This window comes from Vulpes lagopus, chromosome 23, assembly GCF_018345385.1.
Source record: "Vulpes lagopus strain Blue_001 chromosome 23, ASM1834538v1, whole genome shotgun sequence".
Lineage (NCBI taxonomy): Eukaryota > Metazoa > Chordata > Mammalia > Carnivora > Canidae > Vulpes > Vulpes lagopus.
In genome coordinates, this window is record NC_054846.1 from 21,928,220 (window position 1) to 21,951,688 (window position 23,469).

Here is a 23,469-nt window from a genome sequence, read left to right on the forward strand (position 1 = left end):
TTGATAATTAAGGACTGGAAGTGCTGGAACTATTTCTCCGACTTTGGAGGTAAAATTTTATAAGGCATCAGGTAGGGGAAGGAAGAAGAGAGTAGTGCCATTCACATCGCCATCCCCCATTTATAGAGAGGAAATTGAGTCTCAAGGATGAATAACTTATCTTGAATTCCAGAGTTAGTGAGCAGCAGAACCAAGCTGTTTAGCACTATTCTAGACACTGCATTCTAGAACCACGGTCCACACATGACACAGACACCATGTTCTAGATTCCTTGTTCTAGACACTGTTCCAGATGCTAAGGGCTTTGAAGTAGATGCTGATGGCCGCACCTGGCACAGAAGGGGAGGATAGCCTGCACAGGTGAAGGCTGAGCTGTGGTGTAGGTCCTGACAGCCCAACTCGAGTCTTACCTTCCACACTGACAGCTCATGGCCTCTAATACTTTCCACAGCTTTCTGTGCAGTTAGATCCACCAGGATGGAGAGAAGTGTGGCAGGAAATTAAAAAAAAACCCAAGATGAATGTCATTTCTCAAGTTCTTCCTCTTCCCTGCTCCCCTCCCTGCTGCCCCCATGTTCACCTGAAAAGCTAAATTATTCCAGTGACACTGGGTCACATATTTCTGTAGACTCCCCTGGGTGGGGGGTTATTTTCAGAAATGTAGTACATCATTTACATCATTGGGATTCTTTCCTGAAGATGAACATTAGTCCTTGGAGGTTGTGTTTGATCTTTGTCGTTGGTGGAGCTAGCTGTGTGTCCTTTGGAACCCGTCAGATGAACCCAATGTAAGTATTTGATTTTGGTCTTAAGAAAATAGCTGTGAAGAATAAAGATAATTTTGTTAACTGGCCTGGAAGTGCAGCCCAGAATGGCGTGATGGAGGGTGTTTGAGTGTGCTCCTGGGTTATTGTGGCACAGCTGCATTTCGGTTGGGGGTCAGGGGACTGCAGCAGAGGGCTAGGCTGCTCAGTGTATCGGGCTGTGCAGGGCAGGCGCCTGTCATGGCCGCTGAGCTCTGCTCGCAGCACAGAAGCATCCCTGGACACTGGGGTTGTGTCCCGGTGGCCTTATTGGTGCACATGAAGTGTGAATTTCGTATCACTTTCATGTATCACAAAATTGCTTTTCTTTTGATTCCCCACAACTGCCCCCCCCCCCCAATTTGGAAAGGGACTTGCTCTTTTTTAAAGATTTTTATGTATTTATTTGAGAAAGAGAGAGCGTGCACACATACCAGAAGGGGTGAGGGACAGAGGGAGAGGGAGAAGCAGACCCCCAAGAAGCAGGGAGCCCAATATGGGACTGGATCATGACCTGAGCCGAAGGCAGATGCTCAACCACTGAGCCCACCAGGGGCCCCTGAAAGGAACTTATTCTTAAGCTCAGAAGCCGAGGGGAAAACTGGGTGGTGGGCTGAACTCGGCCTCCCTGGTAGAGGCTGTGGCGTGGGCTGGGTTGCGGTGCCCTGTGAACACTGGGTGGGAGGGCTGGTGCCACAGGCCCAGGCAGAAGAGTATCATCTAGTTTTGCTAATGCAGAGCTGGTTAGGCTAATTTGTGATCAGGCCAAAGGTGGGATCAGCTTCTGGTTAGCCTTCTCTGATACTATGTGCCCCCTGGACTGCATGGTTATGTAAAGATTAGTGTACCTAATGAGCACACCCTTCTTTCTGAAGTGGTTTAAAGTAGATTTCAGGCCTATAGGAGACCCTATAGGGGGAGCAGAGCTGGAAAAAGAGGTGCCTCAAGGAAATATAGCTTTTTTTTTTTTTTTTTTAAATGGGAGAGACTTGAGCGTGTACAGATGCTGATGGGAGGGCGCCGGGTGAAGGGCTGAGCGTCTGGCAGTGAAGGTGCGCGGTGGAGAAGGGTTCCAGGAGGGCGGAGGGGGCATCACCAGAGGAGCTGGAGAACGTGCCCTGAATTGGGAGACCCAAGTTGGCCCTTGATATGTGCAGCCCTGCCCTGGTATGGGGCTGCTGGGGGATGGGGGGGCACGAAGTCACGTGTCCCAGGGCAGCTTGTTTAGGACAGTGCTGTGTAGTAGCTGGAAATCCTTAGGCCCCAGGAGTTCTCCCTTCCTGCATGATAGGTGGTGAGGAACCAGAAATTGCTCCCTCCTGCTGAGACAGGGTGCAGGAGCCTGGGTCCTGGGCTGAGAAGGGGCTGTGGGCAGAGGTGGGGGGGTTCCCACTCATGGACGGACTCCTTGCTCGTTTTGTCACGGTCTGTTTACCTACATGTGCCTCCTGTGGGGTGTGTGAGCTTGCTTGTCCTCTGTTGTACCCTCAGCATGGAGCACAATGCTGGGCACATAGTACGTGCTGAATACATATGTGCATGTGTGTGTATATTTGTGTGCATGTGTATGTGCATGCAGGTGTATGTGTGTGTATGTGCATGCATGTGTGTTTGCATGTGTATGTGTGTGCATGTGTATGGACATTTGTGTTTGTGGCACCCTACACATTTTGGTGCCGTTTCTGATCCAGTCACATACTTGTGGAGCCTGTACTCTGTAGTGAGCATTTTCCTGGGTGAAGCATGCAGACTAAAGCACGCCCCCAGAGCCTCTGTGGCTCCCAGGAGCCGTCGCAGTCTCCGGCACTCCCGCCATGCATGGCCGGGTCCCCCTTTGGGAGCTGCCCCCTGCCGGTACAGGCACAGCACCCAGGTACAGGCTTCGTGCATGCGGGTTAGTAGGTGGCTGAGGCCCTTTGCAGCTGCCTGCCCGTCAGGCAGTGGAGCTGGGCAGATGCTAGGCAGCAGAGGGCCGGGCTCCCACATGGGAAGCACGTGGTCTGCTTGCTTGGTGTTTCCTCCAGGTCCTATGGCTGCTGTGTGACCATGAGTTTGGGGATCCCCCTGTCCCTGCCATCACTGGTGCCTCTGACCCCGCCATGGGCAATCTCTGTTCAGCCACAAGACACTTGGGAGACTCTATTAGGATGTGGGCAGTGGTCATCTCTCTTTTTGCCTTTTGCTCATATTTCAGCCCAAAGAGGGAATCCTCTGCTTTTCCAGAGGTGCTCTACCTGCTTGTCTGGTTGAGGTGCTCTACCTGCTTGTCTCTTATAAAACCATGATTTATTTTCTCTTGAACACTTTAGAGGATAATATAACATGAAGGGAAAACATTAAAACCATTTATAATCCTACTTTCCGTACACAAAGAAAACTTTTCACGTTCAAGGAGTAGAATTCTTCTAAGAGCTGCCTGTTAAAAAAGTTATAATCTAATGAGCTTTTGTGCAGCGAGAGCAATCTCCGTGATTAGCTTGTATCCTGCAGGTTCACAGAGATGCCGAGTCACAGCTGGTTTTACAGGAGTGGAAGAAGGAAAGAAAAGAGATGAGGTAAGAGGGGTCTGTTTTGAATGCGGTGAGCCTGCCACCCTGTCTGCACCCCGCTCAGCCCCAGGCAGCCCTCCTTGTGCAGCTGCCAGGGCTGAAGGTCACTCTTGACATCACCAGAACCAAGCATGTCTGTGGTCGTGTGGGATGTGTGACATTTCTTTGTGCAGCAATGACCTTTCCCAAACCTCCTGCCTTTGCCTTTCAATGCCAGGGTTAAAGTTGCTGTCACTGCCCACCCCTCTCCCTGCCTGCTTGACATTCATGTTCGGGCAGCTGGTGGCCCTGTGGGGGTCATGCTGCGCAGTGTTGCTCATGGGACAGCATAGGGGCAGGCCCTGAGCCCCAGTGGATACTCAGGGCTCCTGAGCCCGGGGGCTTATCTGTAACCAGGGATATGTAAGCATGCAGTGTTGAAATGCTTATTGGTGAGGATAGTCCTCCTGTAGTCTGAGGTCTGGCATGGGGACATCTTAGGGGAACAATTGTCTGAAGAGGCCTGTGGACAGTTGAGCTTCCCTAAGAAGGATGCTGTATACACAGACGCTGTTGAGACCACTTCAGCTCTTGTGCGTGACCTCCCCTCACCTGCTGGGATCGCTTCGGGTGTGGAAGGAGTGGTCACTGCCTGGGTCCTGGGCTCTGAGCAGTGGATTGCCTGCTTGCGGGGGGTTGGGGGTCCTCCTTGGGGGGTGGAGAGGGGACAGAGTCCTCCCTGGAGGGTAGAGAGGGGACAGCATTCTCCCAGGGGGTAGAAAGGGGACAGAGTTCTCCCTGGGGGGTGGAGAGGGGTTAGAGTCCTCCCCGGGAATGGAGAGGGGTTGGAGTCCTCCCTGGGGGTGGAGAGGGATCAGAGCCCTCCCAGGGGGGTGGAGAGGGGATGGAGTCCTCCCTCGGGGGGTAGAGAGAGAACAGAGTCCTCCCCGAGGGGTGGAGAGGGGTCAGAGTCCTCCTGGGGGGTGGAGAGGGGATAGGGTCCTCCTGAGGGGGGTGGTGAGGGGATAGGGTCCTCCCCTGGGAGGGGGTGAAGAGGGGTCAGAGCCTTCCCCGGGGGGTAGAGAGGAGATAGAGTCCTCCCCAGGGGGGGTAGAGAGGGGTCAGAGTCCTCCTGAGGGGGGTGGAGAGGGGATAGGGTCCTCCCCGGGTGGGGGGTTGAAGAGGGGTCAGAGCCCTCCCGGGGGTAGAGAGGGCATAGAGTCCTCCCCAGGGGGGGTGGAGAGGGGATAGGGTCCTCCTGAGGGGGGTGGAGAGGGGATAGGGTCCTCCCCTGGGAGGGGGTGAAGAGGGGTCAGAGCCTTCCCGGGGGGGGGGGGGGTAGAGAGGAGATAGAGTCCTCCCCAGGGGGGGTAGAGAGGGGTCAGAGTCCTCCTGAGGGGGGTGGAGAGGGGATAGGGTCCTCCTGAGGGGGGTGGAGAGGGGATAGGGTCCTCCCCTGGGAGGGGGTGAAGAGGGGTCAGAGCCTTCCCCGGGGGGTAGAGAGGGCATAGAGTCCTCCCCAGGGGGGGTGGAGAGGGGATAGGGTCCTCCTGAGGGGGGTGGAGAGGGGATAGGGTCCTCCCCTGGGAGGGGGTGAAGAGGGGTCAGAGCCTTCCCGGGGGGGGGGGAGTAGAGAGGAGATAGAGTCCTCCCCAGGGGGGGTAGAGAGGGGTCAGAGTCCTCCTGAGGGGGGTGGAGAGGGGATAGGGTCCTCCTGAGGGGGGTGGAGAGGGGATAGGGTCCTCCCCTGGGAGGGGGTGAAGAGGGGTCAGAGCCTTCCCCGGGGGGTAGAGAGGGCATAGAGTCCTCCCCAGGGGGGGTGGAGAGGGGATAGGGTCCTCCCCAGGGGGGGTGGAGAGGGGACAGGGTCTTCCTGAGGGGGGTGGAGAGGGGATAGGGTCCTCCCCAGGGGGGGTGGAGAGGGGATAGGGTCCTCCCCGAGGGGTGGAGAAGGGACAGTCCTCCCTGAGGTTTGGAGAGGGGTCGCAGTCCTCCCGGGGAGTGGAGAGGGGACGTGGCAAGGTGTGAGGCCCTTGGAGCCCAAGACGGGGTTATTGCGTCTCGCAGACTCCTCCTTGGCGCCCTATCGGAGCCCTGTGGAGTTCCTCACGGGCTGTGCCTTCTTACGGGAGTCGTCCCAGTGACCTCGTAGAGGGGTCTCCATCCCATTGTGCTGAGGGGCGGTTTGCACCCAGAACATTCTACCCCCCCCCCCCCCCGTGGCCGGGGAGCCTGTGCCGCGTGCAGGGGCAGGGCCTGGGCCCACTGAGGCGGCTCCAGGGGCCAGGGCAGGGGCGCCCCCCCCTCCTGAGCTCCGGTGCTGCGGCGTCCTGAGGCGTTTCTCTCTCCGCGGCCGCGCTCTCCTCTTCTCCTCAGGGACATGACCAAGAATTTCTTCAACGCCCAGTTCGGAAGCTTGTTCCGCACGGACCAGAACCCCACGTACTTCCTGAGGCGCCTGTCGCGTTTCGCCGACATCTACATGGCGTCCCTGAGCTGCCTGCTCAGCTACGACGTCAGCCACACGTTCTACCCGCGCAGGACTCCGCTGCAGCACGAGCTGCCCGCCTGGTCCGATGGCGCCCCCGCCCCCGCCCCCGGCCACGCCCCCGCCCCCGGCAGCGCCCGCGCGCCCCTGCGGGAGGCCCATGGCGAGTAGGCCCCGCCCCGCCCCCCGCGGGAGGCGCCGCAGCCGGCAGCCCCGCCCCCGCCGGCTGGACGCCTCGTGCCGGTGACCGTCGCTTTTGGAAAAGACGCCAGTTCGCCGTTTCCTATTTCTTTCGCACCTCGAGGCGCTGCCGTCCGAGCCTGATGTCGCGCTGGCGGCCCGCGGTCAGCCCCGGTTTGCAGGTGGCCGCGGTGGGCGCCGGGTCCGCGTGGGCGGGGGCTCCGGGTGCCGCAGAGCCGTTCTAGACCCTTCCGCGGAGAACGGGCTGACCGAGCACAGGCAGGTGTGGGGCGGCTGCCCCTGCAGGGCCTGGGGCCACGTCAGTGAGCTCCGACGTCAGTGAGCTCCCGTGGGGCTCCCGGGGCAGGAGGCGGGGGGCGGGGGGCCCTGGCCCCTCACCTGCTGGGACACCCGCCGCCCCGGGAGTCTGCTGTGAAGGAGCAGGGCGAGCTCACGTCCTTGACCCGTGGCGGCCCTCGGGGTGAGCGCCCCGGCCTCCCGCCTGCTGGGACACCCGTGCTGCCTCCCGTGCGGCCTGGCCGCCCCTTCCCCAGAGAAGGCTCCGGCTTCCCTGCGGGCCGCGGGACCGTGGGCGCGGGCTCCGGGTGCGCAATGCGCCGGCCAGAGGAACCGGCACGTGCGGGGCCTCCCGCCACGTTATCAGCCCGGAAAAGCCCTTCGCCCGCGGCGGGGACAGAAGACACAGCCGGAGACCGCAGTGTCCTGGTCGGGAAGGGCTGCGCTGTCCCCCTGCAGGGCTGTGCCGGGCCCTTGTTGACGCGCAGGCATTTCCAGCGGGGGCAGAGGAGGTGGCCCGGTGCCCCGGACCCCTCCCTGCTGTGTTTGTGGGGCTGTCTGCGGGTGCGGGGTGCTCCTGGTGTAGGGTGGGAGGGGACACCCAGGGATGGCCTTGCGGAGTGCGCAAGAGTCAGTGTCCGCTGTGTTCTGAGGCAGCGCGAGGTCGCCCCCGCTTATTCCGCAGCGGCAGGTCTGCGGAGGGCCGTGCAGTGCTGGCCTTGTCCGCGCTTTTACTGTGATGAGTGCGTGGGGACCGGCCGTGGATGACAGCTTGGCACCCGTAGACTGGCTGCGACGGGAAACTCAGAAGGGAGTCACGGCCCCTGCACGCTGCTGCTCGTCTGCCCTTTAGATCCCGTAGGTCCTTCCGCCCCTTTATTTTACTAATGAATTTGGTTATGAGCACAGTGGCCTGTTTTCCTAGGATGGGGCAGCAAGGGGCAGTGCTGTCTGCTGGGTGTTAGCACCCAGGCGTCGTGAGCAGCAGGGGCTGTCGGAGCCTGGTGACCACAGTGCAGGTGGGGCCCTCAGCAGACACACTGCTGCTTTTGGCTTTGGGGTTCGTGCTTGGAGACGCTGAGCAACGAGGTAAATAAAGAATGTTTTCCTCTCCCTCCACCAGTTCTAATCAATCAGTCGGTCATGGACGTGTCCTAGGTACTGGTTGTCCTAGGTGCTGGTAGCGGTGTCTGGTTGACCCATCGGGAAGCAGCACTGGTTTAAAGCTGCCTTTGCGGGTGCGTAGCCTAGGTGAGGCAGGCTTTAGTTGGGGGAGAAGCAGGTTTTCCTGGAACAAGGAATGTCTCTTATGACATCATGTCAGCCAAGACTTCAGCTCTGGGCCACTGGACACGGCGTGCTGGGCTCACAGGGCCTGGCACCTGTCCCCAGGGGCCCAGAGCCTGTGGCTGGTGGCCACTCAAGGACGGACAGAGGCATTCTTCCTGCCACTGCTTGGTCGGGAGAGATTGTGGCTCGGCCAGGCTCGGGCACCTGGTCTCATGGTGCGCACTGAGGAGGGCACGTTGGTGCAAGGGGAGGGAGTGTGTTTTGTAGCATGTGAACAGTCAGCTGGGAACGTGAACGGAATAGAGTTGGTTGATACACTGAAAAGCAGCTTCTCGCGTGGGTGGGGACGGCGGGGAGGGGACAGCGGGGAGGCCCCGGCCCGCAGATTGCCTCAGAGGGGTCCCGCACAGCTGGTTTGCCGTGGCTTTTATAGACAAAACTTGCCTTTTAAAATATTTTAGGGGTTTGGTTTAGAATGCTCTCCTTTCTCCTGACGTAGCCATTTTTTTTTTTTTTTTAAATTGTAAGACTTGTCCTCAGCCCCATTTTCTGCCACCAGCACTAATGCCACAGATGCTCTGATCCTGGTGTGGGCACATTTCACGCTGAGTTACTAGTTGCTTTGAATGCATTGACCCTGTTAATTATTGCAGAGGAGAAATGAGATGTGTTCTTCCCCCCTCACTAATTTAGCTTTGGGTGAACTAAACAGCTTTTCCTATCTTGCCCCCTGAGGCCCTAGAAGCCGTAGAGTCTGCTGAATCCTGGAGTTGGTTCCCTAGGCCTGAGGCTCGTTTGCTGCCAAACACCCCCTTGGGGCCCTTGTCCAGAATGTTCTAAGACTACATGCTGCTGGAGGCAGGTTCCTGGATTGTTCTATTCAGCCACTAGGGAGCCTGTGTTCTGCCCCCTAAGACTCATTTCCTTGTGTGTGGGTGTGTTTTCTCCCTCATGTCCTCGTCTGCACTAGCACCTGGGAACTTGGCCTCGGGCTCAGTCAGCCTTTAACTGCCAGTGGACCTCGGAGGGAGGGGATAGGCTTGCCCCGCGGGGTTGGGTTCAGCCGGGAAGGGCTGGTGGTCAGCTCTGCTCCCTGCTGCCCCCTTCCCCGCCCTGGGTGGGGCTGCGGCCTGGGTTGGGCGCCCCCGATGGTTGCCCTCCCCGCCACACCCGGTGCTTTGTGTTGGCGGCAACGATCCCCGCACCCCGGGCCTGCAGACGAGGGCCTGCACGCAGGTAGAGAGCTTGCTGTACCCCTACAAGCGGCTTCCAGGTACATGGACTCTGTGGCCAGTGTTCCCCGCATGAGGCAGACCACCGGGTGTAGTGAGGGGCCTGGTGAGTGCTCTGCCCATGACTGTGCCACACATGGTGCTGGCTGTGCGCTGCCTGGAACAGCCTTGGGGACCTCAGGACGCCCTGGAGCATCCCCCACTCGGACAAAGTCATGCCTCTTCCTCTGGGAGCACCTGCTCCAGCCCTGCCTGCTTCCCTCCTCATCCCTCTCCCCAGCCCCTCCTCCCTGCCCCTTCTCCTCTTCCCCTCCCCCTCCGCAGGTGTCCATCCCAAGTGCCCCCGTCCTGGTCCTGGGCGCACACCCTGCACTGTCTGGCGGCTTCCGGGACCCACCTTGCTCCCGCGCCTCTACTCTGTCCCCACAGTTTAGCAGAGCGACAGGTTGTGCCCTGTGGCATCAGGCCGATCGTGCAGGGGTACGCAGACCTACTATTTATTCTGAATGTGAATTTGCTATTTATTCCTAATGTTGATTTGATGTCCTAAGATCAAACTTGTTTCCAAATAAAAGTTTGAACTGTGTTGTCCAGTTTGTTGTGCGTGCTCTGTGCTTGCGTGCTGCTGTGGCAAAGCCCTACCAGGACCTAAGGGACCCAAAAGGAACAGCCCCTGAGGAGGGGAGGAGGGTGTGGTTCCTGGTTTGCCCCTTCCAGCCCAGCGGCCCGGCAAAGTCAGAACTGGGGAGGGGGGCGGGGGGGGCTGTGTCGTCAGTACCCGGTCCCCTTTAGGGTGGGATGAGAGTTCCCTGGAGGGAAGTACCACCGTGGGCTTGTCCCTTCGTGAGATGGGGGACATTGGGGCCGTTTCTACTTTCTGGCTGTTAGGAATCCTGCTGCTATGAGCGGGCAGATATGTTACCATGGGGACGTGTTCTCCACTTCCCCGGGTGTAGACCGAGGAGTGGAACTTCTGGATCATGTGGTAACACTGTGTTTAAACATTTGAGGAATGGAGCCACTTCTCCGCATGGCCACACCACTTCACTGCCCACCTCTCAGCAATGTGGGGGGGTCTGACTTCACATCCTTGCCCACACCTGTCTGATTACAGCCACCCTCCGGAGGGGAAGTGCTGTCTCCCTGTGGTCATGTCTCCAACACAAGCAAACAAAACCAAGAAAAAAGAATTCCTAAGGCAGGTGTTGACTAAATGCCATGGCCCTTAATGAGCCCGAATAACTGGACTTCACCTTCAAACTTTGACCCTTCCTGCAGCACACAGTATTTTTGTTTCTCGAAACACCAGATTTGTTCCATTGGCGTTCATTCTCTTTCATAAACATTTATTGAGCACCGTGTGTGTGCTGGACCCTGAGACACAGAGGGCACGGGGGCAGGCCTCGGCCTTCGGATGCTTATGGTCTAACAGGGAGGGGAGGCAAGGTCATGGTTAGTACTGGGAGGACATAGTTAAGTGCCATCTGAGGGTACAAAGAGACAGCAGAGAGTTGGGCCCCCTGGGTAGGTGGGTGGATTTAACCTGGTCTGTCACCCATGGAAATGAGATAACCCCCAGATTCACCAAACAGGTGAGGTATGCTTGAGTACTTCATATTTGAAGTGTTAAAGGACCTGACATTCCAAAGGGCAGCTGGTGCTGAAGATGCATGGTGACCAGCTGTTGGGGGAGGCAGGGTGGCTTGGGCAGTTTGGGCAGGCAGGCGGCTGAGAGCAGGTGGGCGGCCAAGGGCAGGTGGGCAGTCGGGGCAGGTGGGTGTCCGGGGCAGGTGGGCAGGGCAGGGCCCTCACAGTGCCCCCAGGGGGTCCCTGCTGTCCCGCTGCTGGCCTTCAGCATCCTGGAAAAGAGAGAGGTCCATGCCACTCCCACTGCTAGCCTTGCTGCTTGCCCAGTCTCTGTGGGTGGAGCACTACTTCGGGCCGCTGCTCAGGGCCTCCATGAGTTGAGACCCTGCCACCCCACAGTCCACCCCCTCCCCACCCTAAGTATCTCAGGCTGAAGGAATTTCTGAGACAGCAGCAGCAGCAGGACGGGCAGCCCTCCCTACGGGGTCAGAAGACAACGCTGATCCCCAGGGATAAGGAATCTGGAGCCAGGACCCATCTCCAAATAACCTGGCTACGGGGCCGACCCTGAGCCAGAGCCCACCCAGTCCTGTCAGGTCTTCACACATATCGCGGAAGCTTTCTGCCCTGGTCTCATCAGGTCCTCGTTCCCTCATGGGGGATCCCACCTACGTGCAAACTTTCAGTGAAGCTTCTGTGCTTTCTCCCTGTGAATCTGTCCGACTACTTCCAGGTCCAGCCAGGGACCCTACGAGGGCAGAGGAAACCTTTTTCCATCCCTACAGCCTGAAACACTGCTTCTCCAGTGCCCGGGGAGGGCGTGTGGTGGGGTGTGTGTCCGGCGCTGTCTGGGGTCGGGAGGCAGGTGCGGCGGCCTGGGGGCAGCCCGGCCTGCAGCTCTGTGCCCAGGACAGGTCTTCTCAGTTCTGCTGGCTTCTCCTACTCGGTGAAGGGCCTTGATGGTATGCAGGGAAGCGTGAGGATTAAATGAGATACTACATTGAGGATGGCACCAGCTCCCTACGAAAAGGTGCTGATTTCTATGATCACAAAAACCTGCGTTCAGATTAAACATTCTTCTTCCAACTCTGGCGCGTTGGTGGGAGTCTACTCAGAACCCAGAAGCTGTGCTCCCCAGGCAGCACCCCAAGCTGTGTGCCGTGTGCACCTCTGATGGCGCCGAGGTTTTGTGAGGCTGCAGGAGCTGTGTCCGGGTGTCCGGGCTGGCTGCGACAGTGCCAGGTACGAGGGTAGAGGACAGCACCCCCGCTGTAGGACTTCTGATCCTGGGGCAGTTCTGCCCCCTGGGCTGATGGGAAAGGCTTGTGTGAGTCCCGTGTCTGGGATACGCCAAGTACTGCGTCAGGAGTCCCCATGCCTGGGGCTGGTGGTGCCGTCAGGAGAGGACAGGCGGCGAGAGGTGTGGAGGGTGCAAAGCATGATGGGGACCGTCCCCCCTAACCCCCCCCAGCTAGCAGTGCATGTGGAACTGAGCCACCAGGTAGCAGACGCATAGCCGGCCTCCCCCTCCCACATCTGCGTGGGAACCTTCTCGTGGGCTTGGTTGGGAGAACAAAATCAGACATGCCCTGATTGTTTCCCTCTGTGAAGGTATAAGTCGTGCTCCGTGGACAGGGGACATGGCGTTTACAGTGCTTTGAGCAGAGGGACGATGACACCCGTCGCAGCACATGGCCACACGGTACTTGTGTAATATCCCAGGGCCGACGGATGCGAGGGCAGCTACCGGCTGCAGCCTGGGGGGGTTGGGGGGGCGGCAGCTGCGTCCTTGCAGGAAATCCTCCCAGCTGCTGCCCAGCTTTAGTTGCCTCCTGAGCGTCTGAACCAGCAGCCCAGGTGTGGGTTATTTCCCGGGACCTACGTCATGCTGGTGGCTGGCCCCTGAGGTCCACACTAGTTGCCGACATTTCTTATTTTCGTGTACAGGAAAGAATTATGTTTTATTCCTGGTTTCTCAGTGCAGACCTGGATCGAGCAGGATGACAGCAGGTGCACCTTCCACCTGTGGGGAGCATCGGGCACCGTGCCACGAGCTGCCCCCAGGTAGAGGTCAGTGGGGCCCCATACGGGGTTGGGGATCACTAAGTAGAAACAAGTGGCTATTTCCTGAGATACCAGGATGGAATATGTCCCCCTGGATGTAAACGACCTGATCCAAGGGAGCTGGGGAAACTGAGGGCTCCATGGAAACCTGCGTTTGCTCCTTTCCCTGCTTCCTCTCCTGCCAGAACCTTCACCCGACCCCACCTTACATATGCCTCCTAATGCAAACAAGTGTGTTGTCCTCGTGTGGGACAGGAGTTCACGATTTCTCTAGAACACATAACATCAAGGGCAGGACCAGGTAAGGAGGAAGGGACTAAGTCACAGGTGTGTTCCCGGCTACTGGCCACCCGACCAGGAAGAGCTCCGGGCCTTGTCTCGGTTCTAACCAGTTCCTGGGTGCCCGAGGGGACACATGCGCCAACCACTGTCCTCCACAGAAGCCCCGGCCCAGAACAGGCAGGACACCTGTGCTCCCTTCCTGCCCGAGCCTGCTCTCCCTGCATCTTTAGTAAACTGTGGCACTTCCTGCCAGCCCCCATCCTGTGAGGAGCCAGGGAACTTCTCAGCTGGTCCCTTGGGGACCCCTGGGTCCATGGACCCTGCCTGCTGCCACCAAAAGGAACGTAGTTTTAAAGGCAAGAAGCAACTCTGACAATGGGCAGGAAACTCTGGTTCCTTGAACTCAGGGGCCTGAGATCAGGAAGTGCACATGCCACCCACGGAGGCAGCCAGGCAGCCCCATGTGCACATGTAAGTTCAAAGCGTAACTTAAGGGGGAACCTCTGTGAGGCGTGTCCTTCCTGGCCTTGCCCACCTCACAATTTTCTGCAGCAGGACGAGCCCAAGAGTCTTTGTGTGGCCTCTTACTTCTCACCAGGTCGAAAGCTTGGGGTGGGCAGCCTCGGCTTCTCCATGTTACCCTGAGTGGTTGGAGGCATCACCCAGACAAACGCATGGAGCCTGAGTGGCCGCGAGGCTTGTCAGCTCACAGTGCTGGCTTTTAGGCCTGTTGCCTGGAAGATGTTGTCGTTCTGACCCCCAGATGCATCTGCTCCAGGCGAAGATGCCAACTTACCATACAGCGGTCACAGGAAGGTTCTGGGGCTGTGGGGGCGGTGCTCTCGTACAAGGGGTTGGGTATATTCTCAGGCCGCTGGCTGCCAAGAGCCGAGACGTCTATATCCTCCTCCGACTGTGGGGACATGGGCACAGGGCACAAGCTGACAGCCAGGGTGTCCCCAGGGCAGGGGAGGCTTGCTCACGCTACGGTGAAGCCAGGCCCACCCCCACTCCCCAGAGCCTCTCAGATCGCCATGGGCTCAGCGGCTCCACGTGTCCGTCCACCCGAGCCTGAACCCGAACCCAAATCTGCTCCAAGGGCATTTCGGCCCTGCCCCTGCCCTGGGAGCCCCCTCATGCCCCAGCCCGATCCCATGTCACCACTCCAATGACACCCATCCCCAGAGCGACTTTGCCTGTCCCTGAACTTGGTGTAAGAGGCCCTGTAGGGCAGGCACAGTGTCCTGGGTGCCGGGGCTCAGGAGCAGGTGGGTGTGCACTGTCCTCACCTGCTGGCTGGCTGGCTGGCTGCCAGGGGCTGAGAGCGCAGATGGAGGCCATTGCCAGACCCTGTCCCTGCGGTGGCCCTGGGTCTTTTTTTTTTTTTTTTTGGCCAAAATTAGTAAACTTTATTTAAACTTCAAAAAATAAAATAACAGACGAAAGGCAGCTTTAGCTTTGTTCTCGAGGATTAGATAGATCGCCCCAGAGCAGGAACTAAGTTAAAACACCCTTCACCCCCAATCAAGCCACAGACAAGGAGGGATCCTGTATTCGGGGACAGGCCTGGGGTGGGTGGAGTAGGAAGAAGAACACCACAGCCAGGTGAGTGGGTTCTGAGACAGCACAGTGAGGAACAAGGGACCAAGCCGAGGCCATGGACCTATGTGTGTGCTCAGCACTTCAGTTGGGTGACTTTGGAGGGTGGCTGCACAGGGAGGCCTGATGATCGGCCCCGGCTCTAGCCTCTGCCCTCAGAGGCCGTTAGCCCCTCAGAGTGGGTGCCCAGCCCCCCAACCCTCCAAGGGAGGGTGCTCCCAGGCCTGCTGAACATTCCCCTCCCAGGCCTGCTCACCCCCCCCAGGCCAGACCCCCAGGCCTGCTCAGCAGCACCCCCTCCCCTGACCCTACTCACCTGCACCCTCCCCCCCCATCCTGCTCACCGCCCCCCAGGGCCAGACCCCTGACCCTGCTCACTCGCACTACCCCCCCACCATGACCCTGCTCACCTGCACCCCCCCACCCTGACTCTGCTCACCAGCATCCCCCGCCCCCCCGATCCTGCTCACCCCCCGCCCCCCAGGGCCAGACCCCTGACCCTGCTCACTCGCACCCCCACCCTGGGCCCTGCAGCTGGACCGGAGCGTCTCCAACCCCAAACCCCGCTCAGGAGGCCGGGGGTGCGCCGAGCCCTCAAGCCCTCCAGTCCGGGTAAGTGGCCAGTCAAGCTGGGATCTGCGTTCCTCTCTCACCTCAAAGTGCTGAAAACCTGCTCTTCTCCGGTTCAGTCGAAAGTAGGAATATGCAGCTGAAGCAGCGGCTCCGAGGACCAGGATGGTGGCAAAGACGATCCCTGTCCCTGCGGCGTGGGCCGGTGGCTGCAGAGGGGAGGCGCTGAGACTGCCCGGCCGCCCTCCCAGGATGGGACTGCTTCCGGGAGCCCGCCCCGCTCCTGCCACCCGGGCCACTTGGGCCACTCAGGGTGATGACGGGGATGGGGAGCATGGGGTGCGTTTGCCCTCACTACTGCCCAGGGCTGCGGAGCCCCTGGGACCAGACAGATGTCACTGTTTCCATGTGCGGGGGTGTGGGTGGGGACACTGAGGCACAGAGAGGGTGAGTGCTCCCCTGCCCTCACACAGCCAGCGCTAAGTGGCCGGGCCTTAGAGCTTGTGCCCCTAATGCTGTGCTGTGGAGCTTCCCAGAGGCGGCTAGGCCCTCCCGTCACATGGTCAGAGAGGACCTACCACCACCAGCCAGGCTACGCTCGCTCGACCGTGCCAGGTACTGTCCTCGTCCTACTTATGGACTCGGGTCCTCCCAAGAACCCAGGGGTAGGCATGAGAACGCCTGTTTTGCAGATGAGAAAAATGGGGCTCAGAGATACCGTGGGATTTGTCCAGGGGGGCGCATGGCTGGCGATGTGGAGGGGCCAGGCCAGAGCTGGGGTGCCTCGCTCCCCTGCTGGTGGCATCTCTGTGGCCCTTTCACTCTACAGGTACTGACAGTGGCCGGAGCTGTGCTGCTAACGTAGAGGAGCAGGGGTGGGAGGAACAGGGCCTAACAGCTGAGGCCTGCTGCCCTGCCGCAGGTGTGGGAGACCCCCCAGTGTCCAGAGGAGAGGAGAGGGCTCTTAGTTATGGCTTGCTCCTTGGGGGGGTACATGGACACCCCCCCCCCAGTGTCCAGAGGAGAGGAGAGGGCTCCTAGCTATGGCCTGCTGCTTGGGCAGGGGGAGATGGACGGACACCCCCACCCCCAGTGTCCAGAGGAGAGGGCTTCCAGCTACTACCTGCTGCTTGGGGGAGGACATGACACCCCCCCACCAGAAGCCCTGGATACTCACCAGTGGAGTGGGGGGTGCTTTTAAGGGCCTGGAAATGACATGAATGATCCCATTGGAGGCAAAGACGTCCCACTGCAGAATGGCTCTCCCATCCACAAACCTGGTCTCCTGGGAAGCAAGAGCGGGGCTGCTGGAGCTCCAAGCCGTTGGCATCCTCCCCCACAGGGCCCCCCAGAAGGAAGTGGCTCTGTTTCTTGAGGCCCAGGATGGGGCTCCAGCCTGTCCTTACTGCAGCACAGGGCTTCTGCTCCCCATCTGGATGGCCCAGAACAGAGTCATGGCCCGCGGGCAACAAAGCAGATCCAAGAGCTGTGGGGACCCCAAGGCCCACCCTGTCCTACCCGCTTGTCCACCGGGTGAGGGTCCAGAAGGAAACGGTTTGTCCGAGGTACGCAGGTACCAAAGGGCAAACCGTGAGCCTCCGGACGTCAGGTCTATTGCTCAGAACACCACCCTGGGCTGTCAGAAAACGGATTTTTAAGTGATCTAATCCCCTGCTAATGAGTGTGTACTCTCCCGTCTCGGGGATGTCGGTGCCACCTGAGAGCTCACAGATGTGCAGAACCTGAGCTCTCAAGCTCCTTGGGCTGAGTTACAGTCGCCATTTCAGCAAGTCTCTAGGGGACTCAAGTGTACTTTAAAATTGGAGAAACACTGGTCTGAACCATGAATCTTTAATAAAAAGTAATTAATCGGGTCAATATTAAGAAACAACACTCATCTGGCACTGGCTGCGGGTCACACATTATTTTCACATGCCACATGCGTTGGTCACTGGATTCTCACAAGTGCCTAGGATTCTGACATCGTGGTTGGCATGGTCACCACCGCTGCCACCACCACCGTCTCTTGTCATTAGCACCCTCACCATCGCTGTCCTCACCAACAGCATCACCACCACCACCTCTGTCATCAGCATGCTCACCATCACTGTCACCGTCACTGTCCTCACCAACAGCACCACCACCACCACCACCACCACCACCACCACCACCACCACCATGAAGCAGAGACGGACAGTCAGCTTTAAAAATGGCTTCATGGAAAGTTCCTCATTGACCTTGATAAGTTCCGGGGCTGGCAGTCCCTCGGGGTGTGCTCCCCATGGGGCGCAGGCTGCCCACTGGTCAGCGCCGTGCGCTAACCTGACTGCAGGTGTGGAGTTTGCTATAATAGCTGCCATCTATTACGCACCTCCTGCATGCTAAGAGCTTTGCATGCATTGTCTCTCGTGCCAGTAAACCCAGGGGATTTTTCTTACCGGTTGTTGCTGGTCGCGGCGGGAGGTGATGAGCAGCTGGCTTCCCAGCTTGGTCTGCAGGACGGTACCGTTGACAAGGTCGTTGTAGAAAAACATGCTGATGTTGGCAAGATGGTGCTCAATGTCCCGCCCAGACAGCGACTGACGGAAGCGAGCAACAGGGTGGTGAAGCCGGGCAGTTTTATTTTTTTTTATTTTTATTTTTTTTCAGTTTTATTTTTAACAATGAAGATGACACAGAAAAAGAAATGACTTCTTGGGCCTTGTTTTTGTGCATCAGCGTGGAGAAAGGAACCTCACGCTTGTCCCCGGCTGCGTGGCTGGGCATGTTAGTGAGTGTGGGCAGCAGCGGTGGAGCCCCTGCCCTCTCAGCCAGGGGGGCCGGGGCAGGGGTAGGGGCGGCCGGCTGTGGGGTGGCCAGCCCTTCGTGCACCCAGCAGCTGCACCCCACCTGCCCATGCCATGGCCTCTGGGCACCGCCCCCCCCCACCCAGGGCTTGGCCACATGCCAAGGCCGGAGCTCGGAGAGTGCAGGTGAGCAGGTTCCTAACACTGCACTGCCCTGGGAGCTGGCGGCGGTGGTGGGAGGCGAGGAGGTGGGCAGGTCCCTAACACCGCGGTGCCCCAGGAGCCTGCCTCACCTGGTTTCCACCCAGCCCACTGTTGTGAGGGGCGAACAGGGTGCTGCGGAGGGACGGGTCTGTCAGGAGTTTTAGGAACGCCCGGCCCCTGGCTGAGCTGTTGGAATAGGCCAGCACGTCCTGGGGGGGAGAGAGTGCCGTCAGTAGGGGGCAAGGGCCAGCTGGGGGTTGCACACAGTTGCCCCACCACCCATTCCAGAAGGTTCCTGACCCTGCCTACTCCAGCCACCTCCCATCTTGTTGTTTTCGGTACCCCATGGGGGAGTTTTGGGGGCATTCTTCCTCTCCTCTGTGGACCCTCTGGCCCCAAGTTGCAGCCGCAGCATGGACCACATAGCACTGTAGCCCGTCATGTGAGGATAAGTCCCGCCCTGGGCCTCCCGTTGGCCTGCACTCACCACGGGAACACTAAAGGCCTCACAAAGACTGGCGCATGAGCCCACCCTTGCCCGGTCGCCCCGGCCATCTGGCTGTGCCCCCCTCACGGGGCTGCAGCCGCGCCGGCCCCCTTGCTGCCCTCCAAGCCCACACACAAGTGTGTGCAGCACGCACTTGCCGTCCACCCTTAACCCTCTCTCCTTCACCTGGAATGTTCTGGCCCCGTGTCTGCATGGCTCACTCCCCTGCCTCCCTTGACGCCTTCCTCAAATGTCGTCTCCTCACCAGGGCTGCCCCGTGTCACTCTGCAAGTCGAGAACCCTGCCCCCCTTCCCCTCCCCTGTCCCCACATATACACGGTCACCTCCTAGCTTCCAGTACTGTCTACTCATTCATTCTGTTGTTTATTCTGTGTCTGTTCTGTGCACGTAGCTCATGCACGTAGTTCATGCACGTAGTAAGTGCTCAATAAATACTTGCTGAAACATTTTGAGAAACCTTACTGCCCAGTTCAACTCTGTTGCCATGCGGACAGAGCTCCTGAAGCCCAGAGAAGTTCATTAATGTGCTGAAGAGCACATGGCCAGTGGATTTTGTTAGGACCCTTTTTCTGGGAGCTGTCACAAGCCGAGCTCCCACACCACAGAGCCACTGGCTTATGTGCTGGTCTTCACTGTGTTTGTGGTGACCCTGAATCTCAGAACAGTTACAGGGATACTTGTGGTCTGTGGATAGAGACTCATCATCTTGGAGTCCTGGGTTTAATTCCACCCTAATCCTGCAAGCGTATAGTTGTACCCTGTCCTTTCTCCATGGCTGTGCCCTCAACCTGGGTCAGCCTCAGTTTCTTTATCTACAAAATGGGATTAATAGTGTAAGTCACCTCATAAAGTCACATGGGGATTGCTCCCTCGTAACAAGTATTTATTGAGTGCCTGCTAAATGCCAGCCATTGGTGGAGACGGTCCTTCCCCTTGGGGAACTGACACTGTAATCGGAGTTATAAGCGCTCTGATGGGTTCATGCGCGCACTACGCAAAAAAAAAAAAAAAGCCCAATAAATGTTACTCTTGTTCTAGTGACTGTTGTCAGCTCAGGCGCTTGGCCCGCACCACAGCCTCCCCTGGCTGCAGGCCTTTCCTCCCTCCTCACGGCCCTGATGTGTACAGCACTACAGAGGCTCTAAGTGCAGCGCTAAGCACAGATTGCCTGCATGCCGGGAAGTGGCCCACAATCTGCTGGCCACAGCTTGGCTGCCTGTGCCCACCCTGCTTGCAAACAGGGAGCTTAAGCTGCTCTGGATGCCAGTGGTGGCCACGTTGCCATTCTGCGTGCTAGCCACAGGTCCAAGTAGCTCATTTCATCCTCACAGCGATGCTAGTCCCTCCCTGTGACTGGGGAAACGGAGGGCAGGAACTTGTGGTGTGACAGGTAAGTGGCAAAGCCAAGCTTCACATCCAGGCGGTGCGGCCCGCTACCCATGCTCTTAGCCAGATGGCGCCCGGGGCTTCTTCTAAGCACTCGCGTCTACAATAACGGCCCTGACGCAAACCCTCCTTCCCCGACGCAAAGTAGGCATGTACCATGAGGAAGTTGGTCAGCGAGGGGAAGGATGTCAGGACCTGCAGCAGATTCCCGCTGCATGAGAAGCCGTCTCCCACGTAGCCCGCCTTGCAGGTGCAGTTCACGTCTGGAAGGCAGGGGCACGGAGCCAGCCTGGTGAGTGGAGGCCTGGGCCACTCCGGCTCCCCCTGAGGGTGCTGCCCAGGCTGAGGACGGCTCAGCGGCTGCTTGGCTGGCAGTCCCAAGGGTGCCCAGGGGAGTTACCTTTCATCCGATAGCAGAAGACATCCCACGTTTCACTTTTGTTGTTCCTTTGTCCATAGTCAATGATTCCAACAACGCCGGAGCCACAATTCTGGGAAGCGTAGGCTGTGGGGTAGGCCACACGCCCACTCTCCAGCCAGCCTGCTGAGCACAGGTGGTACCTGGCCTGTGGGGACACATGCGTGGCCATGGGTCAGCGACAGTTGCATATGCGATGTGGGCTCCTTTAGTTCCTGTCTGATTCTTCCAGTGGACCTTACACTCCACAGAGCCTGGGGTATGGTTCATCTTGCCCCAGGTACCCCTACACCATGAACATGATAGCTGTTCACTAAATTTTTCTTGATTGATTCACTGAATGGGTGAAATGATACCTTTTCTTGTAGGTACCCAAGTCCTTCACACTCATTTCTCTTCTGTTTGCTCTTGAATTATATTTACTCTCGGCCATCTACTCCTGGGTGCAAATTCTTCTGCTTATGCATCAATAGAACTCTAATTGATCATTACCACCATGATCATCACTGTGATCACCATGATCACCACGATCATCACCATCACCATCATCATTATCACCACCATCACCATCATCACCGTCACCATCATCACCACCACCACCAACACCACCATCATCATTACCATGATTACCATCACTACCACCATCACCATCATTATCACCATGATCATCACCATCACTATCATCATCATCACCATCATTATTACCATTTTCATCACCACCACCACTACCATCACCATCATCATCACCATCACTACCACAATCACTATCATCACCATCATCATCACCATCACCATGATCACACTATCACCACCATAATCACCATGATCATCACCATCATCATCATTATCACCATCACCATGTTCATCACCATGACTGCCATCATCACCATCATCATCACTATCACCATGATCATCAACCATCACCATCATCATCACCATCACCATGATCATGACCATCACTATGACCATCACCATGACCATCATGATCACCATCATCATCATCATCACCACCACCATCACCACCACCACCATCATCATCATGATCACCATCACCATCATCCTTGTCATACTTATTGAGAGCTTACTCTGGGTGAAGTTCTGGTGTAAGGGCTTTTCCTATGTCCGTGTCTGTAACCCTCACACCAACCCTAAAGATAGAAACTTTAAAAATCCCTATTATATAATTGATACAACTGAGGCAGAGAGGAGTTAAGTAATGTGCTCAAAGTCACGCAGCAAGCTGAGATACAAACCCAAGCAGTCTATTCCAGAGCTCTTAATGTAAAAACCGAGTGTACCAGTCACTGCGCTGTATTACCTTAGTCCTATATAAACATACGAGTAGGACAGAGGTTTCCATGGCTTCATCAAGGGCATAAAATCGGCAAGCAGGATAGTGAAAGTCAGACCCTCCAATATGCTGGGTCCTGGCATCAAAGGTTTTGTTTCTTGGTAAAGAAATGTCAGGTCTGAAGGAAGGCAGAGCCTGGATAGTAAGGTGGTTGGAGGAGCAGCCCTGAAGTCATACTGGGTAGACAGTCTCCTCTATGCCCTCTGGGCAATCGCTAGCAGGTAACTCCACGGTGCTGGGCCTTCCAAATAGGCAGGGCTTCTGGTTTTAGGGGCCAAGGCCACAGCCTTCGCTAGAGCTCCATCTCCTCCCTGGTTGCAGCTGAGAGCTGGGAAAATCCCCATTTATGACCTTCACTGTCCCTCCAGACATTTGAGGGACACTCAGATGTTTTGTGGGGTCAGGGAGATCTGAGGCCTCTGGTTATGGACCTCTTTCTGGCTTTTAGCTATGGGGCAGGCACTCCCAGTCTGTGCTTCTACCTTGGTGGTGGGACATCAGGGCAGAGATCAGACTTTTGTAGTAAGGGCTACATTTGGCCTCTTGTCTGGGTGACCTTGGGCACATTACTTAACCTTTCAGAGCCTCACCTGCCCTGTTTATAAAATGGGGAGAGTGACTCCTACTTCCAGGGATGGACGTTGTAAGGATGGACGGTATTGCCAACAAAGCACCTGCACAGAGCCTGACAATGGCACATGCCTGATGTAGGTAACCAATTGACATCATGGTTCCAGGGCCACCCTCGTCCCCTCCAAAGAGGCCCAGGTCTCCCTTGTGTTAAGAAGAGGCTGCACCCCATCCCTGCAGACCCTGCCTGCCTGGTGCCGACCGACTAACTAGGGACCACCTTCTGGGCGTAGGAGAGCTGGTTGTAAGTTGCCATGCTTGCAGCCTCGTTGGCACAGGCCTCTCTGGCTTTGTCAAAGGTGAGCTTGTACTGGCCCAGTGGGGAGCGGAGGTGGAACACGCCAACGGTGGCATCTAGAGGGGGGAAGAGAGGAATTGCCAGGTCAGCCCACCCGGTTGGCAGGGCTCCTGGCAAAGGATGAGCAGAGCCGAAGGCCAGCTGCCTCCCAGGGTGTCTCGGAGAGCCATGTCCTTCATGGGATGTCGAAGCACATCACTTGAGAGATTGATTTCTTTTGAATTAGAAAACCAGCATATGTGATTGCAGAAATTTGGGCAACACACAAAGGTAAGAAAAGAAATAAACAAAAATCATGTATAATCTTTTTCCCGCAAAATAATTGCTACTCCATGGCTAACACTTTGGTGTTCTTCCCCTTCCCCTAACGAATTTTTACTCTCTTTTTCGGTAACTTTTAATTTTGATACAATTTCATACTCTTCTAGTCTTTTTACCTACACATTTCCCTGTCACATACGTCAACGTGGCAGCATACGGTGTGTAGAGTTTTTAGAAATCTTTTTTTAAACGTGACATTAAATCATGATTATTCCCCCATGTCATAAATTTTCTCTGGCAACATGATTTCCCCCTCAGTACTTATCATGGAATACTTCTAGGGAACTTTACAGCCAAGAAAAAATACTTTAAGGAGCATTTTTGCCAAGGACTCTTGGTTTTCTGATCGCCACTATGCCCTTAAATAGGTTTTGTAGCCATTTCTCCCCTGAGAAATCCAAAGATTTATCATATTTTTCCTGGCTGAAATCTTTTGTAGAAGACAAGTAAATGTAGAGACCAGAAAGAGTTCAAGAACAAAGTCACATGTGCACATTATCACATTCATCAGCAACTGCTACTAAAAGGTCACTTTCTGCACCAAAAAAAAAAAAAAAAAAAAAAAGCTAAGTTCCAGATGGCTGCCTATCGCCCAGCAGTGACTGCACGGTTGTGCAACCATGTCAGTCCTGCCAGCACAGCGGCGT

The 23,469-nt window shown here is 57.0% G+C and overlaps 2 protein-coding genes across 2 annotated transcripts in view; one reads left to right on the forward strand and one right to left on the reverse strand.

Moving 5' to 3' along the window:
- Positions 1-9,411, forward strand: part of NT5DC3 (5'-nucleotidase domain containing 3) — a 51,002-nt gene extending 41,591 nt beyond the window's left edge. The window contains exons 13-14 of the mRNA XM_041738537.1: positions 3,294-3,358; positions 5,708-9,411. Of these exons, the coding sequence (XP_041594471.1) occupies positions 3,294-3,358; positions 5,708-5,990 (348 nt within the window). The 3' untranslated portion in view covers positions 5,991-9,411. The remainder of the gene's footprint in view (positions 1-3,293; positions 3,359-5,707) is intronic.
- A 732-nt stretch (positions 9,412-10,143) lies between these two features.
- The window catches only part of STAB2 (stabilin 2), a 139,388-nt gene continuing 126,062 nt past the window's right edge, over positions 10,144-23,469 (reverse strand). The window contains exons 61-69 of the mRNA XM_041738716.1: positions 22,424-22,557; positions 20,205-20,370; positions 19,961-20,067; positions 18,000-18,119; positions 17,359-17,499; positions 16,098-16,205; positions 15,004-15,129; positions 13,548-13,664; positions 10,144-10,677 (exon numbers count right to left, since the gene is read on the reverse strand). Coding sequence (XP_041594650.1) covers positions 10,627-10,677; positions 13,548-13,664; positions 15,004-15,129; positions 16,098-16,205; positions 17,359-17,499; positions 18,000-18,119; positions 19,961-20,067; positions 20,205-20,370; positions 22,424-22,557 — 1,070 coding nt within the window. The 3' untranslated portion in view covers positions 10,144-10,626. The remainder of the gene's footprint in view (positions 10,678-13,547; positions 13,665-15,003; positions 15,130-16,097; positions 16,206-17,358; positions 17,500-17,999; positions 18,120-19,960; positions 20,068-20,204; positions 20,371-22,423; positions 22,558-23,469) is intronic.